General features: G+C 42.5%; 1 protein-coding gene across 5 annotated transcripts in view; it reads left to right on the top strand.

Moving 5' to 3' along the window:
• Window positions 1-25,501, top strand: part of MAP9 (microtubule associated protein 9) — a 208,893-nt gene that overhangs the window by 142,103 nt on the left and 41,289 nt on the right. For all 5 annotated transcript variants that reach the window (XM_029613539.1, XM_029613485.1, XM_029613405.1 and 2 more), the window contains exons 9-10: window positions 322-484; window positions 10,734-10,823. In XM_029613539.1, the coding sequence (XP_029469399.1) occupies window positions 322-484; window positions 10,734-10,823 (253 nt within the window). The remainder of the gene's footprint in view (window positions 1-321; window positions 485-10,733; window positions 10,824-25,501) is intronic.

The raw sequence follows: 25,501 nt of genomic DNA, 5'->3' as shown, positions 1-25,501 counted from the left end.
AATTATGATTCCCCCCTATATTTCATGGTAAAAGGGATATTAAATATTAATTACTACATATTAAGATATTGGCTAGGTTTTAAATTAAAAGCTGTATTAGGATAATATGGCAGTGATGATACTTTGTTAAAATGGATATCTGTTTTCCTTGTTTATTGCTTGTTATTCCTTCTTATTGACATGTTTAGTATTGTCAAATATTGGTATAATCAATAAATATTAAATTATAAAAAAAAAAAAGAAAACATCTGTACCATGCATTCTAATGCAATTAATTTCTCGACAGGGACTCACTTGAATATATTTTTTGATATCTTATAGGAATATAAGATCTTCACACGCCATTAAGAAAACTGGTTTCTGCAGGAACAGCTCTGCGAAGTCTCGCTATTTGGGAACATTAATGGTCTTGGATAATAAGCAGTTAGAGAAAAGTGCTTCTGATCTTGAAGAAGCAGATGCTTTACGAGCAACTGTTTATCAGGTAAACCTCAGCTTTTTACTTAATATATCTATTTGCCATTAAATAAAAAGTGTGTACTTATACACAAACACACACACACACATATATATATATATATATATATATATTTACACACAATGTAAAACATTAATTTTCTGTAGAGAGTGCAAATTTCAAGGCAATTTATCTAGGAGATGTAAAGCTTATTGGAAGGGTGGACCCTTAATGCTGTGGTGAGGTTGTCACTGCCTAGTGAGCAAGCCCACTAAGCCCGCACCAACAACTGACGGAGATGCCCTGTGGCGGAATGGGATGGAGCTTCGCCTATACCATCCACCTCCCCTGCAGGTTGAGCCCTTGGGTTTCTGGTGGCCAGTTGTTGCGCCCGTCGGTCACAGACGGCTGCGACCTCTGTTGCTCACCTTCTTTCTGCCTGCACCAGTAATTCTCGGACAATTGGTGACCGCTGCTTCCTCATGCCGCTCTCCTCAGCGTTCCTGGTACGGCGTGGGCAATTCCATCCGCCATCTTAAATTGGGCATTACCTAAGGCGCGTGCGCGCCAGGCCCCATCTTATGCACTTCATGGCGGGAACCTCGGGGGCGTCCCCTCTGCATGACATCATCTGCCTGCATGTATTTGAGCCAGCCGGTCTAAGCTACCTACGAGTTAGGAAGGAATTCCTTCTTGCTGAATTCTACTCCTTCGGAGACGCTTGCTTCGCTACGCTGAACTCATTCCTGACCAGAGACTTGAATGCTTTAGGTACCTGCTCCTCGGGGGCCTTGTCACGTTCTAGCTATCCACTCCTCGGAGGGCCCTCCTGCCTGGAATCTCTCTACTGCTACTCTGGGCTTGTCTGGTTCAGCCTTGTACTTTGCTACCATCTGCTGACGGAACCTCTGGTGTACCCCGTGCCTCGGGCCACTACTATGATCGCCTCAGCAACCTTCCTTGCACACGTCAGAGTGAGTCCCATGTGCTCTTCAGCTCCGCTGACCTCCTGCTCTACTTTCAACATCTCCTGTTATCCTCGGCATACCCCGACCTGCTGGCCACTACCGGATCATCAGGAAGTTTCAGCAAAGGAGGGATTCCCCGGTGTACCCCACTCCACGGACCACTACCAGGGATATCATCTACGAGCCACCCATATCTCTGAACTGTGCCTATCTATCCCACTTGGTGGGATCCTCTACATTTCCAGTATAATAAAGTCTATTGCTGTTGTGTCCGACTCAGCTAAGGCCATGCCTATCATGGTGAGTTCCCACAGGGCTCCTCCCTGTGGGTGGAGTCAGCTCTCACCCTGATCCAGGGTCTACAAACATACCAGAATATAACACCAGCAGGTCTTAGGTGGGTCGCTAGGGCAGTCCAAAGGCGAGAGTCCAAGGTGGAGCGTAGGTTGAGGCAGGCGGCAGACAGTGGAGATTGGTGTTAGGCCAGGAGTTGAAGAAGGCAGCAGACAGCGGAAGTGGAGATCAGGCCGGAGGTCAGGGCAGGCAGCAGTCAGAGCAAGGTCAGATCCAAAGCAAGGGGTCAGTTCCAGGCAGCGATCAAGGAGATTCCGGGTCCAGGCCAGGGTCAGAATCCAGGAAGTGAAGCCGAGGGGACAGAGAAAAAGAAATTTATTTTATTTTATTTATAGTTTTTTATATACCGCCGCTCATCAGAGATATCACGTCGGTGTACAGAGAACAGGAACTTACGCCGGAGCGTTATACATTTAACAAGGGTTAATATATAGGTAATTGAACATAAAACAAGTAGAAGTAATTAAATCAAAACAATCATTTAGGTGCAACTTAACTGAACTGAGTTAAACAAAGCTGGAGAATATAGGGATTCTAGGAAATTTAGGTATGAGGTTAGGGAAGGAAAAAGAAGAGATGGAATTCTAAATTAGAGGTGGTAAGAGGGGAGAGAAGCAGAGGGGAGAGAAGCACTTAGATTGCAGTTAGGAGCAGTTGTATAGAAGGGAATTGAAAGTAGTAAGCAGATATAAGGGGAAATCAGAATTGGTGCATAAAAAGGATGTATTGGGTAGATAAAGGCAAGGCATATAAAGGAGTAGATAGACATATGTATATCAAGTATAAGCATGCGTGAATAGCCATGTCTTGAGTTTTTGCTTGAATGTTTTGGGAGACAGCTCAAGGCGTAGTTCGGAGGGCATAGTATTCCATAACAAGGGGCCGGAAAAGGAAACCATGCCTCCACCAAAGCTCGTGCTTTGGTGGAGGCATGGTTATATAGTTTGGGCGAGGGGGTCTGTAAGGTAGCGAGGTATGGATTTCTGGTAGGTTTAATAGATGTTTGAAATTGTAGTGAGTTATTAAACCATTTCATTTCAGGATTGTGGAGGGCTTTATGGATAAGTGTTAGTGTCTTGTAATGTATGCGAGATTGAATGGGGAGCCAGTGTAACTCTTTCAAAACTGGCATAATGTGTTCCTTTGAGTTTGTGTTAGTAAGGATACGGGCTGCGGTATTTTGCAGAATTTGTAAGGGGCGGATGGCATTTTTGGGTAGGCCTAAGAGAAGTGAATTGCAATAGTCCGTTTTAGAAAATAACATGGCTTGTAGAACTGTCCGGAAATCAGATGCGTGAAGCAAAGGTTTCAATTTTTTGAGTGTATGTATTTTGAAAAAACACTCTTTAAGAATTGCATTAATAAATTTTTTAAGGGTCATTTGGTCGTCAAGAATGACTCCTAGGTCTCGGACTTGATGGGAGAATTGTATGTGAGTAGATGTTATAGGTGAGGTAGGAGAGGTATATAGGGGGGTAGGAGAAGAAATGATCATGAGTTCTGTTTTTGTGGAGTTAAGGGCAAGTTGTAAGGAAGTTAAGAGGTTATTGATAGAAGCGAGAGTGGTGTCCCAAATTTCAAGGGTTTTGGGTATGGATTCCGTTATTGGAATGAGGATTTGTACATCATCAGCGTACAAAAAGTGTGGAAGCTTAAGGTTGGCGAGGAGATGGCAAAGCAGTAGAAGATAATAAACTATTAATGTATACTGGCTCAAAAAACCTCAAACATACAACACCAAAAAATATTTTCGTTACGACTTGAGGTAAACTGCAAATTACCAGATGTATCCTTATAATCCCTTTCAAAAATAATTCAAAAGACAACCAGAAGAGAGTGGTATCAGAAAGTTGTAAGTGTTTGCAGTCTCATGGGCTCTTGCCCTTACAGGGCTACAGCCCCTCTCTTGGCTCCAACACCGTTTATCACGTCATTTACCTACTCTCTAGAGGTTTGTCAATTACTTTTTTCTTTTTTTGTTTTTAAAGTGCAAAAATGCCTCCCTAAAATCACCCGTATTTTTCAATCAAACATATACCATCCAATCATTAAAACATTATTTTTCACTTCAATCGTGCTTATCTCTTTAGACTGTGTTTCTTCACTACTTCACCCAGATTGAAGTGAAAAATAATGTTTTAATGATTGGATGGTATATGTTTGATTGAAAAATACGGGTGATTTTAGGGAGGCATTTTTGCACTTTAAAAACAAAAAAAGAAAAAAGTAATTGACAAACCTCTAGAGAGTAGGTAAATGACGTGATAAACGGTGTTGGAGCCAAGAGAGGGGCTGTAGCCCTGTAAGGGCAAGAGCCCATGAGACTGCAAACACTTACAACTTTCTGATATCACTCTCTTCTGGTTGTCTTTTGAATTATTTTTGAAAGGGATTATAAGGATACATCTGCTAATTTGCAGTTTACCTCAAGTCGTAACGAAAATATTTGAAAGCAGTAGAAGATAAATGTTAAAAAGGGTAGATGAAAGTGAGGAGCCCTGAGGGACTCCTTGCATCAGGGGGATTTCCTTTGATAAGTGGTTGCCAATTTTGACTTTATAGTTTCGGTTGGACAGGTAGGATATAAACCAGTTATGGGCAGTACCAGTTATTCCGATCTCGTGTAGGTGTTGGAGGAGTATTTGGTGGCTAACGGTATCAAAAGCCGCTGAGATATCCAGGAACACTAGAAGATGAGGTTGATTTTTATCTAGGCTTTTGAGAAGGTAATCAGCGATAAGAGAAGGGTTTCAGTACTATGTAATTTGCGAAATCCGTATTGCAAAGGAGAGAGGATCTGGTGTTCTTCTAAATAGTCACTAAGTTGACGGTTAATAGTTTTTCCTAGGATTTTAGCAATAAATGGGAGATTAGAGATTGGGCGGTAATTGGCAAGGTCTAATGGGTCGAGCTTGGGTTTTTTTAGAGTGGGTTTAAGGATAGCATATTTAAGAGAGTTGGGCACTTGCCCAGAATCGATGGATGCATTGATAATGTTAGAGATAGGGCTGGCTATTAGATCAGGGACAGTGAGGAGGAGTTTTGTGGGGATGGTATCAGAAGGGTGCGAGGAAGGTCTAGCTTTTTTGAGTAGGGATTCAATTTCAGTTGTTGCAGTGCATTCAAAAATTGCTAGCTTTGGGGCAGAGTCTTTTATGTGACAGTGGTTATTGAATTGGGGCATGTGAGAATTGTGGGGAAAGCGTGTCATAATTTTGTTGATTTTGTCTTGAAATAAAGAGGCCAGTTGTTCGCATTTGATTTTGGCTTCTTCTTCTGGGATGATATTTGGAGTGAGGTTAGTAAGTGAAGTGACATATTCGAATAGAATTTTTGGATTGAATTGAAATTGGTGGATTTTGCCAGCGTAGTACTTCTTTTTAGCATTGTTTATCATCTCACTATAGCTTTGCAGAGAAGATTTGTAACGTGCAAGTAGAGTAGGTGTGGATTCTTTATGCCAGTTTTTTTCAGCTTTTCTAAGGGCTTGTTTTAAATCTTTTAGTGTGGGAGTGTACCAGGGTTTTTTTGTATTTTTTTTGAGAAGAGAGTTTTTTTGTAATGAGGGGGCATATATTATTAGCAACTGTGAGGGTGTATTCATTCCATGATGTTAAGGCAGTGTCAGCGTTCGATAGGTCGAGGCTAAAATGGGTGTTGGAAAGAGCCGTGGTAAGCTCATCTCTATTGCAGGTTTTTCGGTATTGTATAGTGGTGGAGCTGATTGGGGGGGGCAGAGGTCTTTGTAGGGTGTTGGATGTTCTTATGATATAGTGGTCAGACCATGGGATGGGTGTGCATGATAGAGAATCAGTTGCGATGTGACGGTTGATAAATATGAGGTCGAGTGAATGACCAGCTTTATGTGTAGGCATGTTTATGATTTGCTTGAATCCTAGTGATTTCATGGCTTCCAGGAAGGAGGAGCAGCTAGGTGTAAGAGGTGTTATGTCGACGTGGAGATTAAAGTCTCCTAGGATAATAGCTGGGGAGTCGATGGAGATATTTTTGGCTATGTATTCTATGAGAGGAAATAAGATGACAGGAAATAAGATGAACAAGATGAGATGGGGCAAAACCCAGATAAGGACAATATATAGACAAGGCAAGGGAACAAGGCAAGACAGACAGGTAAAAAAACAGGCAAGGCAGACCACAACTAGCAACACTCTCTGGGACAAAAGGTACACGAGGGGAACTGTTGCTGAGGCATGGAGTGCAGTCTGAAGGGGCCTTAAATAGGCCTAGACCGGTGATGTCATCACCAGGTGCCCTGGCCTTTTTCCGTCATGGACCCTTTAATTAACCGAAGTCAGGCATGTTCTCGCCTAGGGAATTACTGGGAATGGCAGGTGATGGCAGCGTTCTGCTGTGCGGCTCGGTGAAATCCTGCCACAAAGTTTGTCAGCATTTTGGGTGAGTGCGGTGGCTCGCGGGGCCATCGCGCAAGCTGCCAAACGTGACAGGAAAATATTGATTTACCTGGCTAAATTGACTTTCAGAACATTCCCTTCACTCAGTCCAGCTAAAAGTACACATGGGTTTGCAAAGCATACATAATTTTAACTGGACTGATGGAGACATTCTCAGGGAAATGTGTTTTTGAGACTCATAAAAATGAGGAAAAACTAAAGCACTTACACTGAGAAGAAAAAATAAGGACACTACATGCATAAAACTTTTGACAAGCAGCTGAGAGAGAGAGCAACATTTTGTCTGTTCACACAAGTGGATGAAAAGGACTGAGGAGACTCGTACAACAGGTGCCTGCACAGAAAGTTCTGTGCACGCTGAGAAAAACATCAGCTTTTCCGAACTCTGAGGAAACATTTCCATCTCACTGTTATCAGATGGCATTACCCACTATGTGGCTGACTTTATCCTGCTTGTCTACGAACAAAGAAGCGATCCAGAGGATGGAGAGAGAGAGAAGGAATCTCAGAGGAGAGTGATGGAGAAGATTTCTCAGCAGGAGGGCAGAGGAATAGAAGTTGGAAAATGAGTATGGAGACACAGAAGAGAGAAGGATGGAGGAAATCAGGGAGCAGAAGAAAGGAAAGGTCAAGGGAGGAGAGGGGAATGTGATCAAGAGAGAGGGATGCACATCCCCTCTGATTCCCTTACTCATAACCCACAGCACCCTATTCCCCTCATTCACACCTGTAGCCTCCCGTACCTCCCTCCAATCACATCTCCCCAAGCATTCCCCCATCTGATCCTCTCCCTGCATTCCTTCTTCCCTCTCTAAATCTCACTCACATCCCACAGCACCTCTGATCCCCCCACTCACACTCTCTGTCCCTTCTATATCCCTCTCCAGTCCCCTTTCTTCCTCCCCTCCACATTCCTCCTCTAATCCCCTTTCTCTCCCCTGCCCTTCCCCTCTTTTTCTCTCTCTTCCCCCCATACTCCCCCTCTAATTCTCTCATTCACACCCCACAGGACCTCTGATCACCTCACTCACACTCTCTCTAACCCCCTCTCCCCATATCCCCCTCTAATCCCTTTACATTCTGCAACACCTCCCTCACTCATGCTCTTTCCTCCTCCCCCCAAATCACCTTACTCTATCTTCCCATGATCTCTTCACTCATGCTTTTGCCCCTCATCACATCCCCTCAACTCTATTACCCCTCCCACCTCCCCAACATCTCACTTATGCTCCCATTTGAGCTTCCTAGGAAAAGGAGGTGGAAGACAGTGGCAGCATAGTGTCTTGGGCTGCATCCTCTTCCTCTTCTGCCTCGATCCATTGTCACACTTTGAACCATATGGGACATTGTAATGTGCAATTCAAAGCATGACCGTCTAGATCCAGGCAGCAGAAGAGGATGCAATGGCATGAGGCACTGCCTGGACACTGTCCTTCTTCTCCCAGTGGACCTGGATTGATGTGGGGTAGGGAGAACCATAGCTATGGGGAGAGAGAGAGAAAGGAGAACTGATGCCAAGCTCCTGATCTCCTGTGGCATTTCTGCAGGAATGGAGAATTCTGCAGGAAAGGCAGGATTTTGCAGACCCCTCCCCAGGTTGCAGAATTGCAAACTAATAAAAACAAACCAAAAACAGTGACATGGAATAAGAATATATCGCAATTTTCTGCACATACTTCTTGTGATGGTGCCAGGTTAATCCTAAATTCAACAATAATAATCAGATTCTCATCCTGAGGTGGGGGGGTTCTATTTTCAGATCATAATAAAGAGCTTATTTACAATTTCAGAGTGCATAATCACATAATGCAAAACCACAAAAAGTTGTACACTATCAACATCATTCTTCACAGCATTTAATTTGCAAGGATAAATCACTTTCTATGAAGTCACTAAAAAGTTAAGAGACCATGATGACAGAGTCATGAGGCATTAGTCTGCCCAGTGTACCTGTCTGTGTCATTCTTATTTGTTCAGATATGTTTTCATACATTTTAAAAAAACAAAGGGCTACAGTTTCAAAAGTATATAGTTGTGTTCAAGTCTGAAATTATGGTGTCGGTTATCGAACAATGCTTCACATATATACCTAAATTTAAATTTAGGCACTTAAGTTTTTGTCTGAAAATTCCTGTAAATTTAGGAACAAAGACCTTAGAATCCAAAATGTAGGCCTGCAATTCATTTGTCTAGATTTAGGGCAGAACTAAGTGCCTAACTTTTTTCCCCCACCTTAGCTCCACCACATATTCAGTTACTTTTAAAGAACTTAAATTTAGGTGCCTAGTGAAAAGAGAAACTTAAATTTAGGATATTGAAGAAGTATCAGAAATAAAAAATGAACGCCAATGTACACATGAACCCCAAAATGCTATCAACATCCAAACAGAAAACGCATTGTGCTTGGACAGACTGTCATCAGGGCACTACCTTGAGGACTCATTTTGAGGGACACCCAATAGTTAAATACCTTCCAGGATCCTCAGCTGGCAAAAATAATCGATGAACTTCCCTTCTCATATGTGCGATCATTAGATATAGTTAGAGAGAAGCAGAAAAAAGAACAGTGTCGTGATTTAAAGTAGCTGTAACCAAAAGGAAAACTTATGATCCAAGAAACAAATGTGCTAGCATATGGAAGATTCCCCCTCTCTCCGCAGGTACTGCTGCATAACTGAAGCAATTCAGACTGTCATCTAAAAACAGATAACACAACTGCAACTGCGCTTGGAAACAAGTTTAATCTTGATTTGCTAACGGTTCATCCTCAGCCGCCAGCTCCACTTCTGGTCTCACACTGTTGTCCAGTCCATACTGCCAGAAACTGGAACCTCATCCACTGCCCACCGATATCCCTGCTCCCATCAGTGCTTAAATGCCTGGATGTGGAGGAGGCCGATCACACACATAAATCTTCCCTCAATGGGCTTGGCAAACAGGATACAATTTCCCCATCAGAAAAACTTTGACTTTTCCGGGAGAAGAGAATGCCTTCCATCCTCCATCGATTTTCACCGATATTTTCACTGGATAAAGTAAGCAAAACTGTAGGTGCTTATCATGCAACACTAGTTTAATTTCATTAAATGCAGCACTTTTATTTGCCATATCCATGCTGAAGTCAGGGAAAGATACACTTGTTTATTCTTATATTGCAACTGATCCAATTCTCTAGCCTTCCAAAGCACCCATTCTTTTGTTCGTAAGGAGTGAAATTTAATCATTATCGTGCAAGCTCTATTAGTATTTCCACGTGATCGCCTGCCATTCAATGCACTCGATCTATCAACAGCGCAGGTGCCAAGTCATTGGGATGCAACAAGTTAATAAGAAAATCCTTTATAAACTTTATCAGTCCCTTCGTCCCCCTTTGGATCACCTACAACTCTCACATTGCTCAGAAATAATCGAGCTTCCAAGTTGCCGATCTTCACCTTCAGCTCTGTAACTTGGTTACGTAGATCTGCTAATTTATTTGCAGCACCTGACTCCCAATCTTCCAGATGCAAAACTCGTTGCTCTAGCTCTTCTACCCATGGGGAGAACTTGTCAATATTATCACTCACTACAACGACTGAATCTTTAAGAGTCTGTATATCCTTTAAAAAATCCTCATTTAATACTTGTCTGCCCATGATTCAGGTTCACTCTTGACCTGCCCTTCACCTCCAGCCATATTGTCTGCACTGGCCACATTGTGATCTCTGGGTTCACCCAAGTCTTTATAATAATCCATTATCTGGTCTGTTCTTTCACCTAAATTACAGGTTCTCCGTATTCCCATAATCAACACCAAGGTGCACCTTAAAAGAGGCTTCTCAGGAAGAAGGATGGCTCTGATCCAGATGGATAGAAGCAGGGCTATCAACAAAGCTCTAGTGAAGAGCAACCATGCCATAAGTGCCCTCTAGCATACCCGTTTCTATATGATTTGAATGCTTTTTACATTTGTTACAGTGGTAATGGGGGGCGGGGGGGCAAAGTGGGGGGTGGGCCTGCGAAAGCTGGCAGCCATTGCACCACTGCGGTGTGCTGGCTTTCGCACCAAATAACTACACTATAAAAGGTGTAGTTATTTGGCGCGAAACTGGCGGCGATAAGGGTCCTTACCTTTCGCCGCCAGCAATGTCTGCGCAGCATTGGCCCCGGTGCCGCCCTGACTCCTCTTCCGGGGCCGACTCCACCCTGATTCCACCCCCATTTAGCGATCGCTTTTGAAAATGACCCCCTAAAGGACCAGTAAATTGGATATCTTCACTGCCTTGCATGGAATGCTGATTAGAACAATATATCATGTAGGAGTACAAAACCTCTGAATATAGAATATGATAGCAACAAGAAAAAACCGAAGAGGAGAAAGCTAGCTTATAGATGATACTGCACTAGTTATGCTTTTAAGGAGTTTTTGATTTACCAGCACGGTTTAGTTGTCTTGAAAGTCAGATCTTGTCTGTAGGTAACAAAAATTATTATGAAACTGCACTCTGAAAAATGTAACAGCTTTTTCCTTTCCCTTTATAGGACTGGCTGGAAAAGAAAAGGATTTTTTTACAGGAACTACAGAAAATCAAGCGAAAAGAAGAAGAAAAAGAAAAGGAAAAGAAAATAAAGGTTTGTAGCTAGTGCTCATTTCTTTTTAAAACTGTGGCTTACCTTTTTTGGTAAATTTCACTGTTTGCAAAAAGTGGAAAATTGAATGCTCTGGAAAGTGAGGTTCTCCATCTTCCTTCAGAATAAGTACAGAATGGGCAACCACCAATTGTTTTTTTCCAGTATTGCTCAACCCTGTTGAGCAATACTGGAAAAGGGGTCAGAGAGAATAGCCTAAAATCCATGTGGTAACTTTCCAAAAACAATGCACACATTAAACCTGATGTACTAAGATAATTATGTGCAAAGGGCTGCATTAAGTGGATCAGTACCCTTTGAGCATGGCTAAACAATGTCTAAAATTATCTTCTCCCATTCCTCTGTGTTAACTGTCCCAATTTTTAAAGGGCTGGTTAGACCAAGGAAAATTCCCTTTGCAGACCCAATACTCAATAGCCCTCTCTCAGGCCCTGACCCACAGAGTATGTCTCTCCAAGCCTGCAGCCATGATCATAAGCAGCTCATCCACCAGATCTAAATCCGCAGACTGCTTCTTTTCACCCCCACCCAATATTCTCAATCATCAGTTACGTACTGCTTCTCCTAGCCTTCATCCTTACAAAAATCCCAGACTTGGCAGATTCTGTGGGTTTCCCAGCCTCTTCCCATACACCTACAAATCCACTGGCAGGAAGAGAAGCATGTGGTTCAAAGTGGAAAACAGACCAATGCAAGGTATGAGACTCTTCCTGCTGGCAGGATGGGGAGTTGTAGGAGGGTCAGAGTGATTGGTGAGGGACCTGCAGGGACTGGGAGAGCACGTTTGAGGAACAGGGATTCTTGGGGGTGTGTTTGCAGGACTGGAACATGGTTGTGTCTGTTTAGGTATAGGGCTTGACCTCTCTCCATTTAATTACCTGAACCAGATTCCAAGCCCTAATGGTGGAGGTGGACTTGGACATTGTTGCTGTCACGGAGACGTGGTTCACGGAATCTCATGATTGGGATTCGGCAATACCGGGCTATAACTTATTAACGAAGGACAGAGAGGACAGGAAAGGGGGAGGAGTGGCTCTTTATGTCAGAAACAATATCCAAGCATCTGAGCTGCAAGGGAGATGGGGCAAAGAAGAAGCACTATGGGCCGAGCTAAAAAAAGATGATGGGGCTTCCATTTCTATTGGAGTGGTTTACAGGCCTCCAAATCAAATGGAAGAGCTTGACAAAGATCTAGTTGAAGACATCCAAAAGATGGAAAAGAAGGGAGAAGGGGTGATTGTTAGAGATTTTAATCTTCCGGATGTAGACTGGAGAATCCCTTCTGTAGAATCTAACAGTAGTAGAGAGATAGTGGATGCCCTGCAAGGCATCCAAATGGTAATGGAACCCACGAGGGAGGGAGCTATACTCGACTTAGTTCTCACTAATGGAGATAATGTCTCTAATGTCCAGGTGGTTGCCCACCTCGGCACCAGTGATCATCATACAGTATGGTTTCATATCACAAATAGAATACGGAGAAGTAGCACGGAGATTTGAGTTTTGCAGTTCAAAAACACGGACTTTGATGAAATGGGGAAGTACTTGGAGGAAGAACTAGAAGGCTGGGAGAACGAGAGAGATGTGGCACAACAGTGGACCAAACTAAAAGGAGCAATTACCAAGACAACTAATCTATATGTTAGAAAATTAAAGAAAAGCAAGAGAAAAATGAAACCTATCTGGTTCTCAAAGGAGGTGGCTGACAAAATAAAAGCTAAAAGAACAGCGTTCAAGAAATATAAAGAATCCCAAAGAGAAGAACACAAGGAAGAATATCTGGTGGAACTGAGGGAGATGAAGAAAGCGAAAATTCAAGCGGAAGGAAGGATTGCCAAAGAGGTAAAGCGACGTAACAAAACATTTTTCAGATACATCAGTGAAAGGAGAAAAGTCCAAAGTGGTACACTGAAATTGAAAGGTGAAAAGGATCAATGGATGGAGACAGATGAAGAAATGGCAGAAATATTAAATGAATACTTCAGTTCGGTATTCACTAAAGAAGACCCTGGAGAAGGACCAACGGTAGTTAACAAGAAACTGGAGGAATGCAGAATGGCTGAAATTCCGTTTACGGAAGAAAATGTATGGGAAGAGCTAGGAAAGCTGAAGGTGGACAAAGCCATGGGGCCTGATGAGGTTCATCCCAGGATATTAAGAACATAAGAAAATGCCATACTGGGTCAGACCAAGGGTCCATCAAGCCCAGCATCCTGTTTCCAACAGTGGCCAATCCAGGCCATAAGAACCTGGCAAGTACCCAAAAACTAAGTCTATTCCATGTAACCATTGCTAATGGCAGTGGCTATTCTCTAAGTGAACTTAATAGCAGGTAATGGACTTCTCCTCCAAGAACTTATCCAATCCTTTTTTAAACACAGCTATACTAACTGCACGAACCACATTCTCTGGCAACAAATTCCAGAGTTTAATTGTGCGTTGAGTAAAAAAGAACTTTCTCCGATTAGTTTTAAATGTGCCCCATGCTAACTTCATGGAGTGTCCCCTAGTCTTTCTACTATCCGAAAGAGTAAATATGTAGAATATGGAGGCAATGAATACGCATCAGGCAGCTTTCATGGCAGGCAGGCAGAGAGAAGGGCTGAGCACACCTCAGAGCCCTCTTTTATTGTACATTCAAAGGCAGATGATGTGTCATCACATGATTGGTTCCTTTCCACATAGTAACAGACGTATCACCACACTATTGGCTTGGCTCAGGGGGGGGTGTATGGATCATTTCATTGGCTGCTGAAATCTATACCTCCTAACTTTGTCCTGCCTCTGACTAGGGAACACCCAGCCCCTCCCCCAGGAATTCAGGGCCAAGCACAAGCCAGAGAAATACATGATAGTCAGGTATCCTTTCCTAGGCAGAGAGGCTTAAGCACAAGTGATGCTTTTATTCAGGCAAAGGTCAGGGAGAAGGGAAGTTAGTGTTTAACCCTGATGAAATGGCTTGCTGGCAAAGCTTATATTTCCCACATCTCACCCTTTCTGTTTTTGTTTAGGCAGCTCAATAAAGCTTTAGACCCTTACTGAAATCTGTTAAGTCTTGGTATGGGCTGGAAATAGGAAAAGGGGGGGATATGGAGGGAAGAAAGCTGATTTGGCGTGGTGTGCCAGCCACCGATGAGCTCCTGAATCTCCATATCACCCAGAGCTGGTGCAGCGTGGTGTGCCAACTACTGCAGGGCTCAGGATTCCCTATTAGGCATCTTACAAGACATCTTTGTATCCGGGCTGAGAGCAAGGTTTCAATATGGATATGAGGTTGGGTATGCACTGAATACAGCATCACAGGCAGATAATTAAGACAATTATGGTCATTATAATAGAAATCACCCTTTTGAGACCAGAAATATCAGGGAGCCAGGACCATAGCCAATCCCATGGAGAAGTTGGTATTCTGTCTGAAAGTGGTGCATCAGCATCCATGGTTTCTATCTGCTCTATGGTATGTGTGAGGTTTGCTTTATAGTCTGATATGTACACACAGCAATGAGATCCAATTAATGCACAAACACCACCCTTTAAGGCTAAAATAGTGTCTAAGGTATAGCTGTTCTGTAATGCTACTTCTCTAATCTGAGAGACTTCTGTTGTGAGTAGTTTTAATGCATGGACTGTCTGATTAGATATGGCAGTCGTCCAGTTAGCTAGGATGTGTAAGTCTCTGTAATTCATATCATTTGGGTTATATAACTACAAAGGGTAAATCCCTCGTCCCCGCTATACTTTCTGCACCTGCTTGGGTCTCCCACTGCACATCCTGAAATCTGCCAATTGCATACATATGTGGTATAATTATGTAAGTGTTCAGTGATTAATACAAAGGTTTGGTTACAATATGGATATTTCCCACCTGAATCCCCTTCCCATCCCCTTCCCATCCCCTGTATCAATAGTCCCAACAAAGAGCGGCAGTCTCTTGAATACGGCTGCCGATGTGTAGTACGGTATTATTAACTGGAGAGTTAATGAAAACACCTCTCTGTAAAGGATAATTAGTCCATACTGTAAGGTTAAATGGTACAGCATGCATCAGTCGTTCTCCGCAGGCATGGGTTGGCATGTGTGTGCAGATCCAACAGTCTGTTCGATTCAACAGGTGTGAAAAGTTCTGTGCATCGAGGATGTACATGTTGTCCTGTCAGAGTCCTTGTTCTGAAATCGCCATAGCTGGAGAAACAAGGCAAAAGATGAGGGTGCAGAACACAATTGTTAATGAGTTGGCATTCAGGCAAGAAAAGGCGGCTAATAAGTTCTCTGGAGTTTTCTCAAGGCCTTGCTGTTCTAAGAGTTGTGCAGATTGGTTGGATAGGGCCTTGATCTGTCCCCAGGTCATGTGGTGCTGCTTTTTGCAAGGAGTCTGGTCTCTGTCCTTCTGAGGGCTGTGGAGGCTCATGGAGAAGTTGGGGATCGGGTCCTGTAGACCTGGACACCTTTCCATCTTTTCACGGCTTGATATACCTGTGGAAGCAAGCAGAGAAACATATCCTCGTTCCCCATTTTAAGGGAACGGGACCGTACCAGACCTTAAATATTCTATACAAAACTGATGGCTGTGGGTGACTAACCCTAGTCCCATAATGATTACTCGTGGCTGTGGTCTTAAATTTGATATGTTTAGATGATTTGTTCAGCCAGTCCTGTTTAGGGGGAAGTCCAGGGCATTCCCTCCTTTTTTTTTGTTTTGTCAAGAGCTCTTAAGGGTATGATTGGCTCTCTCCACAATGGCTTGCCCTGTGGTGTTGTAGTGGATGCCAAATAAGTATTTAATGTTCAATTATTGACGAAATTCATGTAAAGGAATGGCTGCAGTAAATAGAGCCATTATTAGTTTTCAGAACAGAGGGTAATCCCATTATCAAGAAAGTTTTTATGCAGTGATCAATTTTCATTCAGTAAAATAGCATAAATGTAAATTAATCGTTTAAAGGAAAAGTCATTTGCAGTAAGCTGAATCACAAACAAGTATTTCAGACATTACATTAAACATATGTTACACAAGACTGACACATATTCATTCATCCTGCAAGTATTAATTTACACAAAACTGACACATATTCATCCATCCTGCAAATATTCATTCATAGTCTTCTTGACATCAAGACAGACAACAGATAATACATAATTTAAGCTAAAAATCTTATCAAAAAGGTATCAAAACAAAATTAGATCAAGGATCAAAAGTCAAAAGGTGTTAGAAAAAATGTTAAAATAAACTGCAAAGTGTTCATCTTCACATCTCTCATGGCAGTGTCAATCTGGAAAATATTAAAAACTGGCATACAGCAAAAAATTTACTAAGGTAATGATTAAAGTGAAGTTTTTACTTTTTTAACCTTGGATAAATCAATTCCATTATTCAATTTAATAAAATCAATTTGGATTTGCAAGAAAAGGTTTGGGAGGGATTGCTTTATATGTAGCAACCTCTGTCAGTAAAAATTTTAAGGTTCAGAATTCTGTAAAAATTTGTGAAAAAGAAAATAAAACTGAAGTGTCCTTAAGACATGAGGACCGCAGATCTGAAAAATAAAAACTATTATACAACAGAATTATTAAAACAATAATATAATATAACTGGTAGAATAGCATAGCGCCTCCTAGTGGAGACACCATCATAACTTTATAGAATGCAACTATTGTTCCAGGTTGCAATCAATAATACTCTGAGCTTACTTTCAATGTGGAATATCAGAATAGAATTTCTTCATATAATTATTAGAATAGGAAATTAAACACGCTGTTCGCTCAGCTCTGTCTGCTGCACGCTAAAGTTTGAAAGTATTAAAAGATTAACAGAAAGAGAGTGAGACGAGGAAGGGCTAGTACAGGAATGCTGAGTTATAACATATAGAAACTAGAGAGAGAAACTGCAGGACTAAGTCCAGTTTTTTTTTCTTTTCAAAAGTTCTCCCTCCCTCCCCCATGAGTGGCAAGCAAGAGTTAACAGAAAGACAGTAAAGGGGGGGAGGAGCAGTGTTTCTCAAAAGAAAAGAACTGCACCCAACGAATTAATCCTTCAGTCAATAGGAACTGAAAGATAGCATTGTTTAACAATTTAGATAACATCAACCAGAAACAATGGCTGGCAAGGACTTGCTGATTTCTTGCAGACAGATTCTATCTTTCTCCTGTAGGGAAAATTACAATAAGAATTCAAGTTCTGTGCACTGGCAATTCAAGCAATTGCTTATAAACTTAAATCTCAGAGAAATGGAGTCATTTTAAATGTGAGCCAGATTAACTTTGCAAAAAGTGAACATTTCACATGAAATTTACACAGTACATTCAAATTTCAGTACAGTTATAACATAAGGCTCTGCATACACTTTGTGTGGGGGAAATACTCTCAAAGTATGCAGATTTTTTTTGTAACTGAATTCAAAGACTAAGAGAAACCATTTTTTCCAAATCTGTCCTGTTTGTTCAATTACTCTGTTTAATCTGGTTTGCAATAGGTCATTGAAGTGTCTAATTAAATCATTTTTTTCATAGTGATTTTCTCTTTGCTTGTAACACAGGAGTCTAATTAAATCATTTTTTTCATATTGATATTTTCTTTGCTTGTAACGCAGGAGTGCAGCTGCCTGGCCCAAGGTCTTATACGCTGATTTCTTTGAAGACCTGGGGGCATAGCCACTGCTCATGGCACTCCGGGCGGCACTCAACTCTATTGCTGCCACACCCAGCTCTTTAATCCCTTTTGTAATAGGAGAGGCTTGAATCCCTTTCAATAATTCCTCCCTTGTGAGATTTCCATGTTCTAGGTGAAATCCCATGCTGACCGCGGCACATAAATTGTTACCGGGAGCAGTGGTTTGAGATGGTAATTTACCTGGACAAATTGGTGATGCAGAATTAATGACTGTCTCAGGCAATGGCAAATGGGGGTACAGGGAGTTGGTGGTTGGTGGGGGAAGGGCTTGCAGGCAAGATGGAGGGAGGCTAGTTTTTCTGACCTCAGTGTTTTCAGTTTCCTGGGGCCTTTTCTCTGAGGTGGACGCAGAGGAAGCCACAGCTTGAAGTCCTAATAATTCTTTTTCTGTAAGGTTTTCTTTCTGCTGTTTCTGCTGAAATTCAATGCTAATCGCCCCACCCAGGCCAGGTTGTGGTTCAATTGTGCTCAAGGACTGCTTTTCTAAAGAGGTGTGAATGGGCTTGGGTGTGGGTATGGAGAGACACAAAGAATTTGCTGTCTCTGAGGGAGATTGAGCATAAGATGGGGGAAGGGTATTCTGATTGAGCCTAACTGCTTCTAAAAGCACATGGTTTGGAAATGCTGTCTTGAAACTTTTTTTTTCTATGTGTTCTATGGCCTCTGTACATTTTTGCCAGATTAATAATAGCTTTATGGGAGCTCTTGGAGCTGTATGAAGACTATTGCCTATTAAAATCCAGTCCTGGATATTCAGAGTTCCCGCCTGTGAATACCAAGGGCAACGGCAAGCTATTTCACTTATTAATTTTTCTAAGTCCCCCAGGCTGATTTGTGCTTTTTTCCTTCTGGTGATGAATTAATGATTATTGATTATTTTCTGCAGCTCTCTGGCATGTAGCCTTTGCTGTACAGATAAATCACTTCCCATGCTCACGAATGTGGGGAACAAACTTGCTGAAAAATACTTAAAAAATACTAAAAAGTTCTTTAAAAATACTTACAATTGCAAATCTGTTGAACGGTACGTACCTAAGCTATGTCCAGCCGAATGAGCAGAGAGTTTATCATCACGTCGGGGTCACCAGATGTAGAATATGGAGGCAATGAATTCGCATCAGGCAGCTTTCATGGCAGGCAGGCAGAGAGAAGGGCTGAGCACACCTCAGAGCCCTCTTTTATTGTACATTCATACAAAGGCAGATGATGTGTCATCACATGATTGGTTCCTTTCCACATAGCAACAGACGTATCACCACACTATTGGCTTGGCTCAGGGGGGTGTATGGATCATTTCATTGGCTGCTGAAATCTACACCTCCTGACTTTGTCCTGCCTCTGACTAGGGAACACCCAGCCCCTCCCCCAGGAATTCAGGGCCAAGCACAAGCAAGAGAAATACATGATAGTCAGGTATCCTTTCCTAGGCAGAGAGGCTTAAGCACAAGTGATGCTTTTATTCAGGCAAAGGTCAGGGAGAAGGGAAGTTAGTGTTTAACCCTGATGAAATGGCTTGCTGGCAAAGCTTATATTTCCCACATAAATAACCGATTCACATCTACCCGTTCTAGACCTCTCATGATTTTAAACACCTCTATCATATCCCCTCTCAGTCGTCTCTTCTCCAAGCTGAAAAGTCCTAACCTCTTTAGTCTTTCCTCATAGGGGAGTTGTTCCATTCCCCTTATCATTTTGGTAGCCCTTCTCTGTACCTTCTCCATCGCAATTATATCTTTTTTGAGATGCGGCGACCAGAATTGTACACAGTATTCAAGGTGCGGTCTCACCATGGAGCGATACAGAGGCATTATGACATTTTCCGTTTTATTCATCATTCCTTTTCTAATAATTCCCAACATTCTGTTTGCTTTTTTGACTGCCGCAGCACACTGAACCGACAATTTCAATGTGTTATCCACTATGACACCTAGATCTCTTTCTTGGGTTGTAGCACCTAATATGGAACCCAACATCGTGTAATTATAGCATGGGTTATTTTTCCCTATATGCATCACCTTGCACTTATCCACATTAAATTTCATCTGCCATTTGGATGCCCAATTTTCCAGTCTCACAAGGTCTTCCTGCAATTTATCACAATCTGCTTGTGATTTAACTACTCTGAACAATTTTGTGTCATCTGCAAATTTGATTATCTCACTCGTCGTATTTCTTTCCAGATCATTTATAAATATATTGAACAGTAAGGGTCCCAATACAGATCCCTGAGGCACTCCACTGTCCACTCCCTTCCACTGAAAAAATTGCCCATTTAATCCTACTCTCTGTTTCCTGTCTTTTAGCCAGTTTGCAATCCACGAAAGGACATCGCCACCTATCCCATGACTTTTTACTTTTCCTAGAAGCCTCTCATGAGGAACTTTGTCAAACGCCTTCTGAAAATCCAAGTTTACTATATCTACCGGTTCACCTTTATCCACATGTTTATTAACTCCTTCAAAAAAGTGAAGCAGATTTGTGAGGCAAGACTTGCCCTGGGTAAAGCCATGCTGACTTTGTTCCATTAAACCATGTCTTTCTATATGTTCTGTGATTTTGATGTTTAGAACACTTTCCACTATTTTTCCTGGCACTGAAGTCAGGCTAACCGGTCTGTAGTTTCCCGGATCGCCCCTGGAGCCCTTTTTAAATATCGGGGTTACATTTGCTATCCTCCAGTCTTCAGGTACAATGGATGATTTTAATGATAAGTTACAAATTTTTACTAATAGGTCTGAAATTTCATTTTTTAGTTCCTTCAGAACTCTGGGGTGTATACCATCCGGTCCAGGTGATTTACTACTCTTCAGTTTGTCAATCAGGCCTACCACATCTTCTAGGTTCACCGTGATTTGATTCAGTCCATCTGAATCATTACCCATGAAAACCTTCTCCATTACGGGTACCTCCCCAACATCCTCTTCAGTAAACACCGAAGCAAAGAAATCATTTAATCTTTCCGCGATGGCCTTATCTTCTCTAAGTGCCCCTTTAACCCCTCAATCATCTAACCCCTTTAACCCCTCAATCATCTAACGGTCCAACTGACTCCCTCACAGGCTTTTTGCCTCTACAGCCAACTTCTTTTCAAATTCTCTCTTAGCCTGTCTTATCAATGTCTTACATTTAACTTGCCAATGTTTATGCTTTATCCTATTTTCTTCTGTTGGATCCTTCTTCCAATTTTTGAATGAAGATCTTTTGGCTAAAATAGCTTCTTTCACCTCCCCTTTTAACCATGCCGGTAATCGTTTTGCCTTCTTTCCACCTTTCTTAATGTGTGGAATACATCTGGACTGTGCTTCTAGAATGGTATTTTTTAACAATGACCACGCCTCTTGGACATTTTTTACTTTTGTAGCTGCTCCTTTCAGTTTTTTTTCTAACAATTTTTCTCATTTTATCAAAGTTTCCCTTTTGAAAGTTTAGCACGAGAGCCTTGGATTTGCACACTGTTCCTTTTCCAGTCATTAAATCAAATTTGATCATATTATGATCACTATTGCCAAGCGGCCCCACCACCGTTACCTCTCTCACCAAGTCCTGTGCTCCACTGAGAATTAGATCTAAAATTGCTCCCTCTCTCGTCGGTTCCTGAACCAATTGCTCCATAAAGCTATCATTTATTCCATCCAGGAACGTTATCTCTCTAGCGTGACCCGATGATACATTTACCCAGTCTATATTGGGGTAATTGAAGTCTCCCATTATTACTGCACTACCAATTTGGTTAGCTTCCCTAATTTCTCTTAGCATTTCACTGTCCATCTCACCATCTTGACCAGGTGGACGGTAGTATACCCCTATCACTGTAGTCTTCCCTGATACACAAGGGATTTCTACCCATAAAGATTCAATTTTGTATTTAGTCTCATGCAGGATGTTTATCCTGTTGGACTCTATGCCATCCCGGACATAAAGCGCCACACCTCCTCCCGACTGCTCCTCTCTGTCATTGCGATATAATTTGTACCCCGGTATAGCACTGTCCCATTGGTTATCCTCTTTCCACCATGTCTCTGAGATGCCAATTAAGTCTATGTCATCATTTACTGCTATTATCAATAGACTCTATCCAAGGCTAACAACCTATCCAAGGCTAACAACTCTATCCAAGGCTAACAGCCTTGGATAGAGTCTCCAGACTCACGCCAGGAACCTAGCAGGCATGGCCCAACACTGACCGACGACACATCGCAAGAGGACAAACTCCCTGATGAAAGGTCTCAATGTGGACCTGAAACGTGGCTACGTCGGTGACCCGCTCAACCACCAGATAAGTCGGGGTGTTGCATGAGCTTATTTCTAAGCCATAAGAGACTGCCGATTAAGCCGTTCTAGGTTGTGCCATCAGCGGCTGTGGAGATTTTTTACCCTTCGTTGGGATTAGTACACAAGGCTACGAGGAGCGTTTTACTGCACTTTTACTGCACTTAAATCTGAAGTGATTTGTTTCACCGTAATTAATTATGCATAATGTTTTATAGCAACAGACAAAAAATCATCCAACAAAAAGCTTGTGGATTGTAGCACATTTTGCACATTCATCACATATTGGTCGGAGGTGGGACGTTTATGATTACAATCAACAGTATTATTACCCCTGGTGGGGATTTATGATAATGTATATGAAACGTTCCGCTCCTTCCAACAAAAATTTTTTTGTCAAATTGTTCTGTTAATAGTTAACCCTTTGCACTCTTACATGAGGATCTGGGAGTTGAACAAAGAACAGTTAGATAAGTATCATTTACTGCTATACATTCTAATTCTCCCATCTTACTTCTTAGACTTCTGGCATTAGCATACAAACATTTCAAAGTTTGTTTTTTGTTTGTATTTTTATTCTGCTTTTTAATTGATAGGGATAAGTTAGAATTTTTTAGCTCAGGTGAGTTTTTAGTTACAGGCACTTGGACTACTTTTCTAATTATTGGAACCTCACTGTTGGGATGCCCTAATTCTAATGCATCATTAGTATCCTTTAAAGATGCATCATTAGTATCCTTTAAAGATACATCTCTCCGAACCATGCGCTGCTGAGCGACTGTCGGCTTTCCCCTTTGTTCTAGTTTAAAAGCTGCTCTATCTCCTTTTTAAAGGTTAGCGCCAGCAGTCTGGTTCCACCCTGGTTAAGGTGGAGCCCATCCCTTCGGAAGAGACTCCCCCTTCCCCAAAAGGTTCCCCAGTTCCTAACAAAACTGAATCCCTCTTCCTTGCACCATCGTCTCATCCACGCATTGAGACTCCGGAGCTCTGCCTGCCTCTGGTGACCTGGGCGTGGAACAGGGAGCATTTCAGAGAATGCTACCCTGGAGGTTCTGGATTTAATCTTTCTACCTAAGAGCCTAAATTTGGCTTCCAGAACCTCCCTCCCACATTTTCCTATGTCGTTGGTGCCCACGTGTACCACGACAGCTGGCTCCTCCCCAGCACTGTCTAAAATCCTATCTAGGTGACGCGTGAGGTCCGCCATCTTCGCACCGGGTAGGCATGTTACCAGGCGATCCTCACGCCCACCCGCCCACACGCCCACCCGCTCAGAGATGTGCTGGCGGCTCCCGCTGTGTGACCTGTTCAATAGCTCCCTGGAAACGGGAGTGGTGCCGAGTGATTGCAGAAGAGCGACGGTGGTCCCGCTTCACAAGAGTGGGAGCAGACAGGAGGTTGGAAACTACAGGCCGGTTAGCCTCACCTCTGTGGTGGGAAAGTTATTGGAGTCGCTGCTGAAGGAAAGAAGTGTGTACTATCTACAAGCAGCAGAATTGATGGACCAGAGGCAGCATGGTTTCACCAAGGGAAGGTCCTGTCAGACAAATCTGATCGACGTTTTTGATTGGGTGACTAAGGAATTGGATCGAGGAAGAGCACTCGATGTCATCTACTTGGATTTTAGCAAAGCTTTTGATACGGTCCCGAACAGGAGGCTGGTGGATAAAATGAGAAGCTTAGGAGTGAGTGCCAAAGTGGTGGCCTGGATTGCAAACTGGTTGACAGACAGAAGACAATGTGTGATGGTACATGGAACTTACTCTGAAGAGAGAGCGGTATTAAGCGGAGTGCCGCAAGGATTGGTGTTGGGACCAGTCCTGTTCAATATCTTTGTGAGCGACATTGCGGATGGGATAGAAGGTAAGGTTTGTCTTTTTGCGGATGACACTAAGATCTGCAACAGAGTGGACACGCTGGAAGGAGTGGAGAGAATGAGATGGGATTTAAGGAAGCTGGAAGAGTGGTCAAAGATATGGCAGCTGAGATTCAATGCCAAGAAGTGCAGAGTCATGCATATGGGGTGTGGAAATCCAAAAGAACTGTATTCGATGGGGGGTGAAGGGCTGGTGTGCACGGAGCAGGAGAGAGACCTTGGGGTGATAGTGTCTAACGATCTGAAGTCGGTGAAACAATGTGACAAGGCGATAGCTAAAGCCAGAAGAATGCTGGGCTGCATAGAGAGAGGAATATCGAGTAAGAAAAAGGAAGTGATTATCCCCTTGTACAGATGCTTGGTGAGGCCTCACCTGGAGTACTGTGCTCAGTTCTGGAGACCGTATCTCCGAAGGGACAGAGACAGGATGGAGGCAGTCCAGAGAAGGGCGACCAAAAAGGTGGAGGGTCTTCATCGAATGACTTATGAGGAGAGATTGAAGAATCTAAATATACACCCTGGAGGAAAGGAGGAGCAGAAGTGATATGATACAGACTTTCAGATACCTGAAATGTTTTAATGATCTAAAGACAATGACAAACCTTTCCCATTAGAAAAAAATCAGCAGATCCAGGGGTCACGATTTGAAACTCCAGTGAAGAAAACTCAGAACCAATGTCAGGAAGTATTTCTTCACGGAGAGGGTAGTGGATGCCTGGAACGCCCTTCCGGAGGAAGTGGTGAAGACCAAAACTTTGAAGGACTTCAAAGGGGCGTGGGATAAATATTGTGGATCCATAAAGTCTAGAGGATGTGAATGAAGAGAAGAGGTATGGGGGTAGCTTGCGGGAATGACAGCTACTACCTGGAGAGTAATACCCTTATTCAATAAACATACTCACTGTCAATGCGACTCCAGCATTGCTCAAGGCTTCAAAGGCAAGAGGAAATGTGGTAAAAAGGATTTGTATTCACAAAAAAACTGGGGAGTAGCTTGCTTGTTGCAGTGGTTACTCCCCCAAAACAAATAAGTCTGATACTTCACTTTCAATGCATATCCAGCATAGCTCTCTGCTTCAACGGCAGGGGGGGAAAGACTGATACTTCACTTTCAATGCATATCCAGCATAGTTCTCTGCTTCAATGGCAGGGGGGAAGAGGAAAAGACGATTTATATTCAGGTGTAGCTTGGTTGTTATGGCGGTTACTACCCCAAATCAATTAAGCCTGATACTTTTAGAAACATAGAAACACAGAAATGACGGCAGAAGAAGGCGAAAAGGCCCATTCAGTCTGCCCAGCAAGCTTTCGCACTATTTTTTTTCTCTCACATACTTATCTGTTTCTCTTGGCGCTTCGTAAACGTTTTTTATTCTATTTCCCTTCCACCCCTGCCATTAATGTAGAGAGCAGTGTTGGAACTGCATCTAAGTGAAATAGCTTAATTTAGTTAGGGTTATTAACCACTGCAATAAGCTAGCTACACCCATGCTTATCTGTTTATTCAGACTATGTAATTCAGTTCTTGTTGATTGTTGCCTGAATATAGATCCACCTTTCTTCATTCCCTCCTGCCATTGAAGCAGAGAGCCATGCTGGCTATGCATTGAAAGTGAAGTATCAGTCTTGCTCCCCTGCCATTGAAGCAGAGGGTTATGCTGGATATGCGTGAAGTGTCAAACTTCCTCCCCTGCCGTTGAAGCAGAGAGCTATGCTGGATATATGTGAAGTGTCAAACTTCCACCCCTGCGGTTGAAGCAGAGAGTTATGCTGGATTTGCGTTGAAAGTGAAGTATCAGGTATTTTTTTTCAGTTTGGGGTAGTAACCGCCGTAACAAGCAAGCTACT

The sequence above is a fragment of the Rhinatrema bivittatum genome, chromosome 1 (genome assembly GCF_901001135.1).
Source record: "Rhinatrema bivittatum chromosome 1, aRhiBiv1.1, whole genome shotgun sequence".
Lineage (NCBI taxonomy): Eukaryota > Metazoa > Chordata > Amphibia > Gymnophiona > Rhinatrematidae > Rhinatrema > Rhinatrema bivittatum.
The sequence above is the reverse complement of the archived record's forward strand: the minus strand, read 5'-3'. Positions and strand labels throughout refer to the sequence as shown.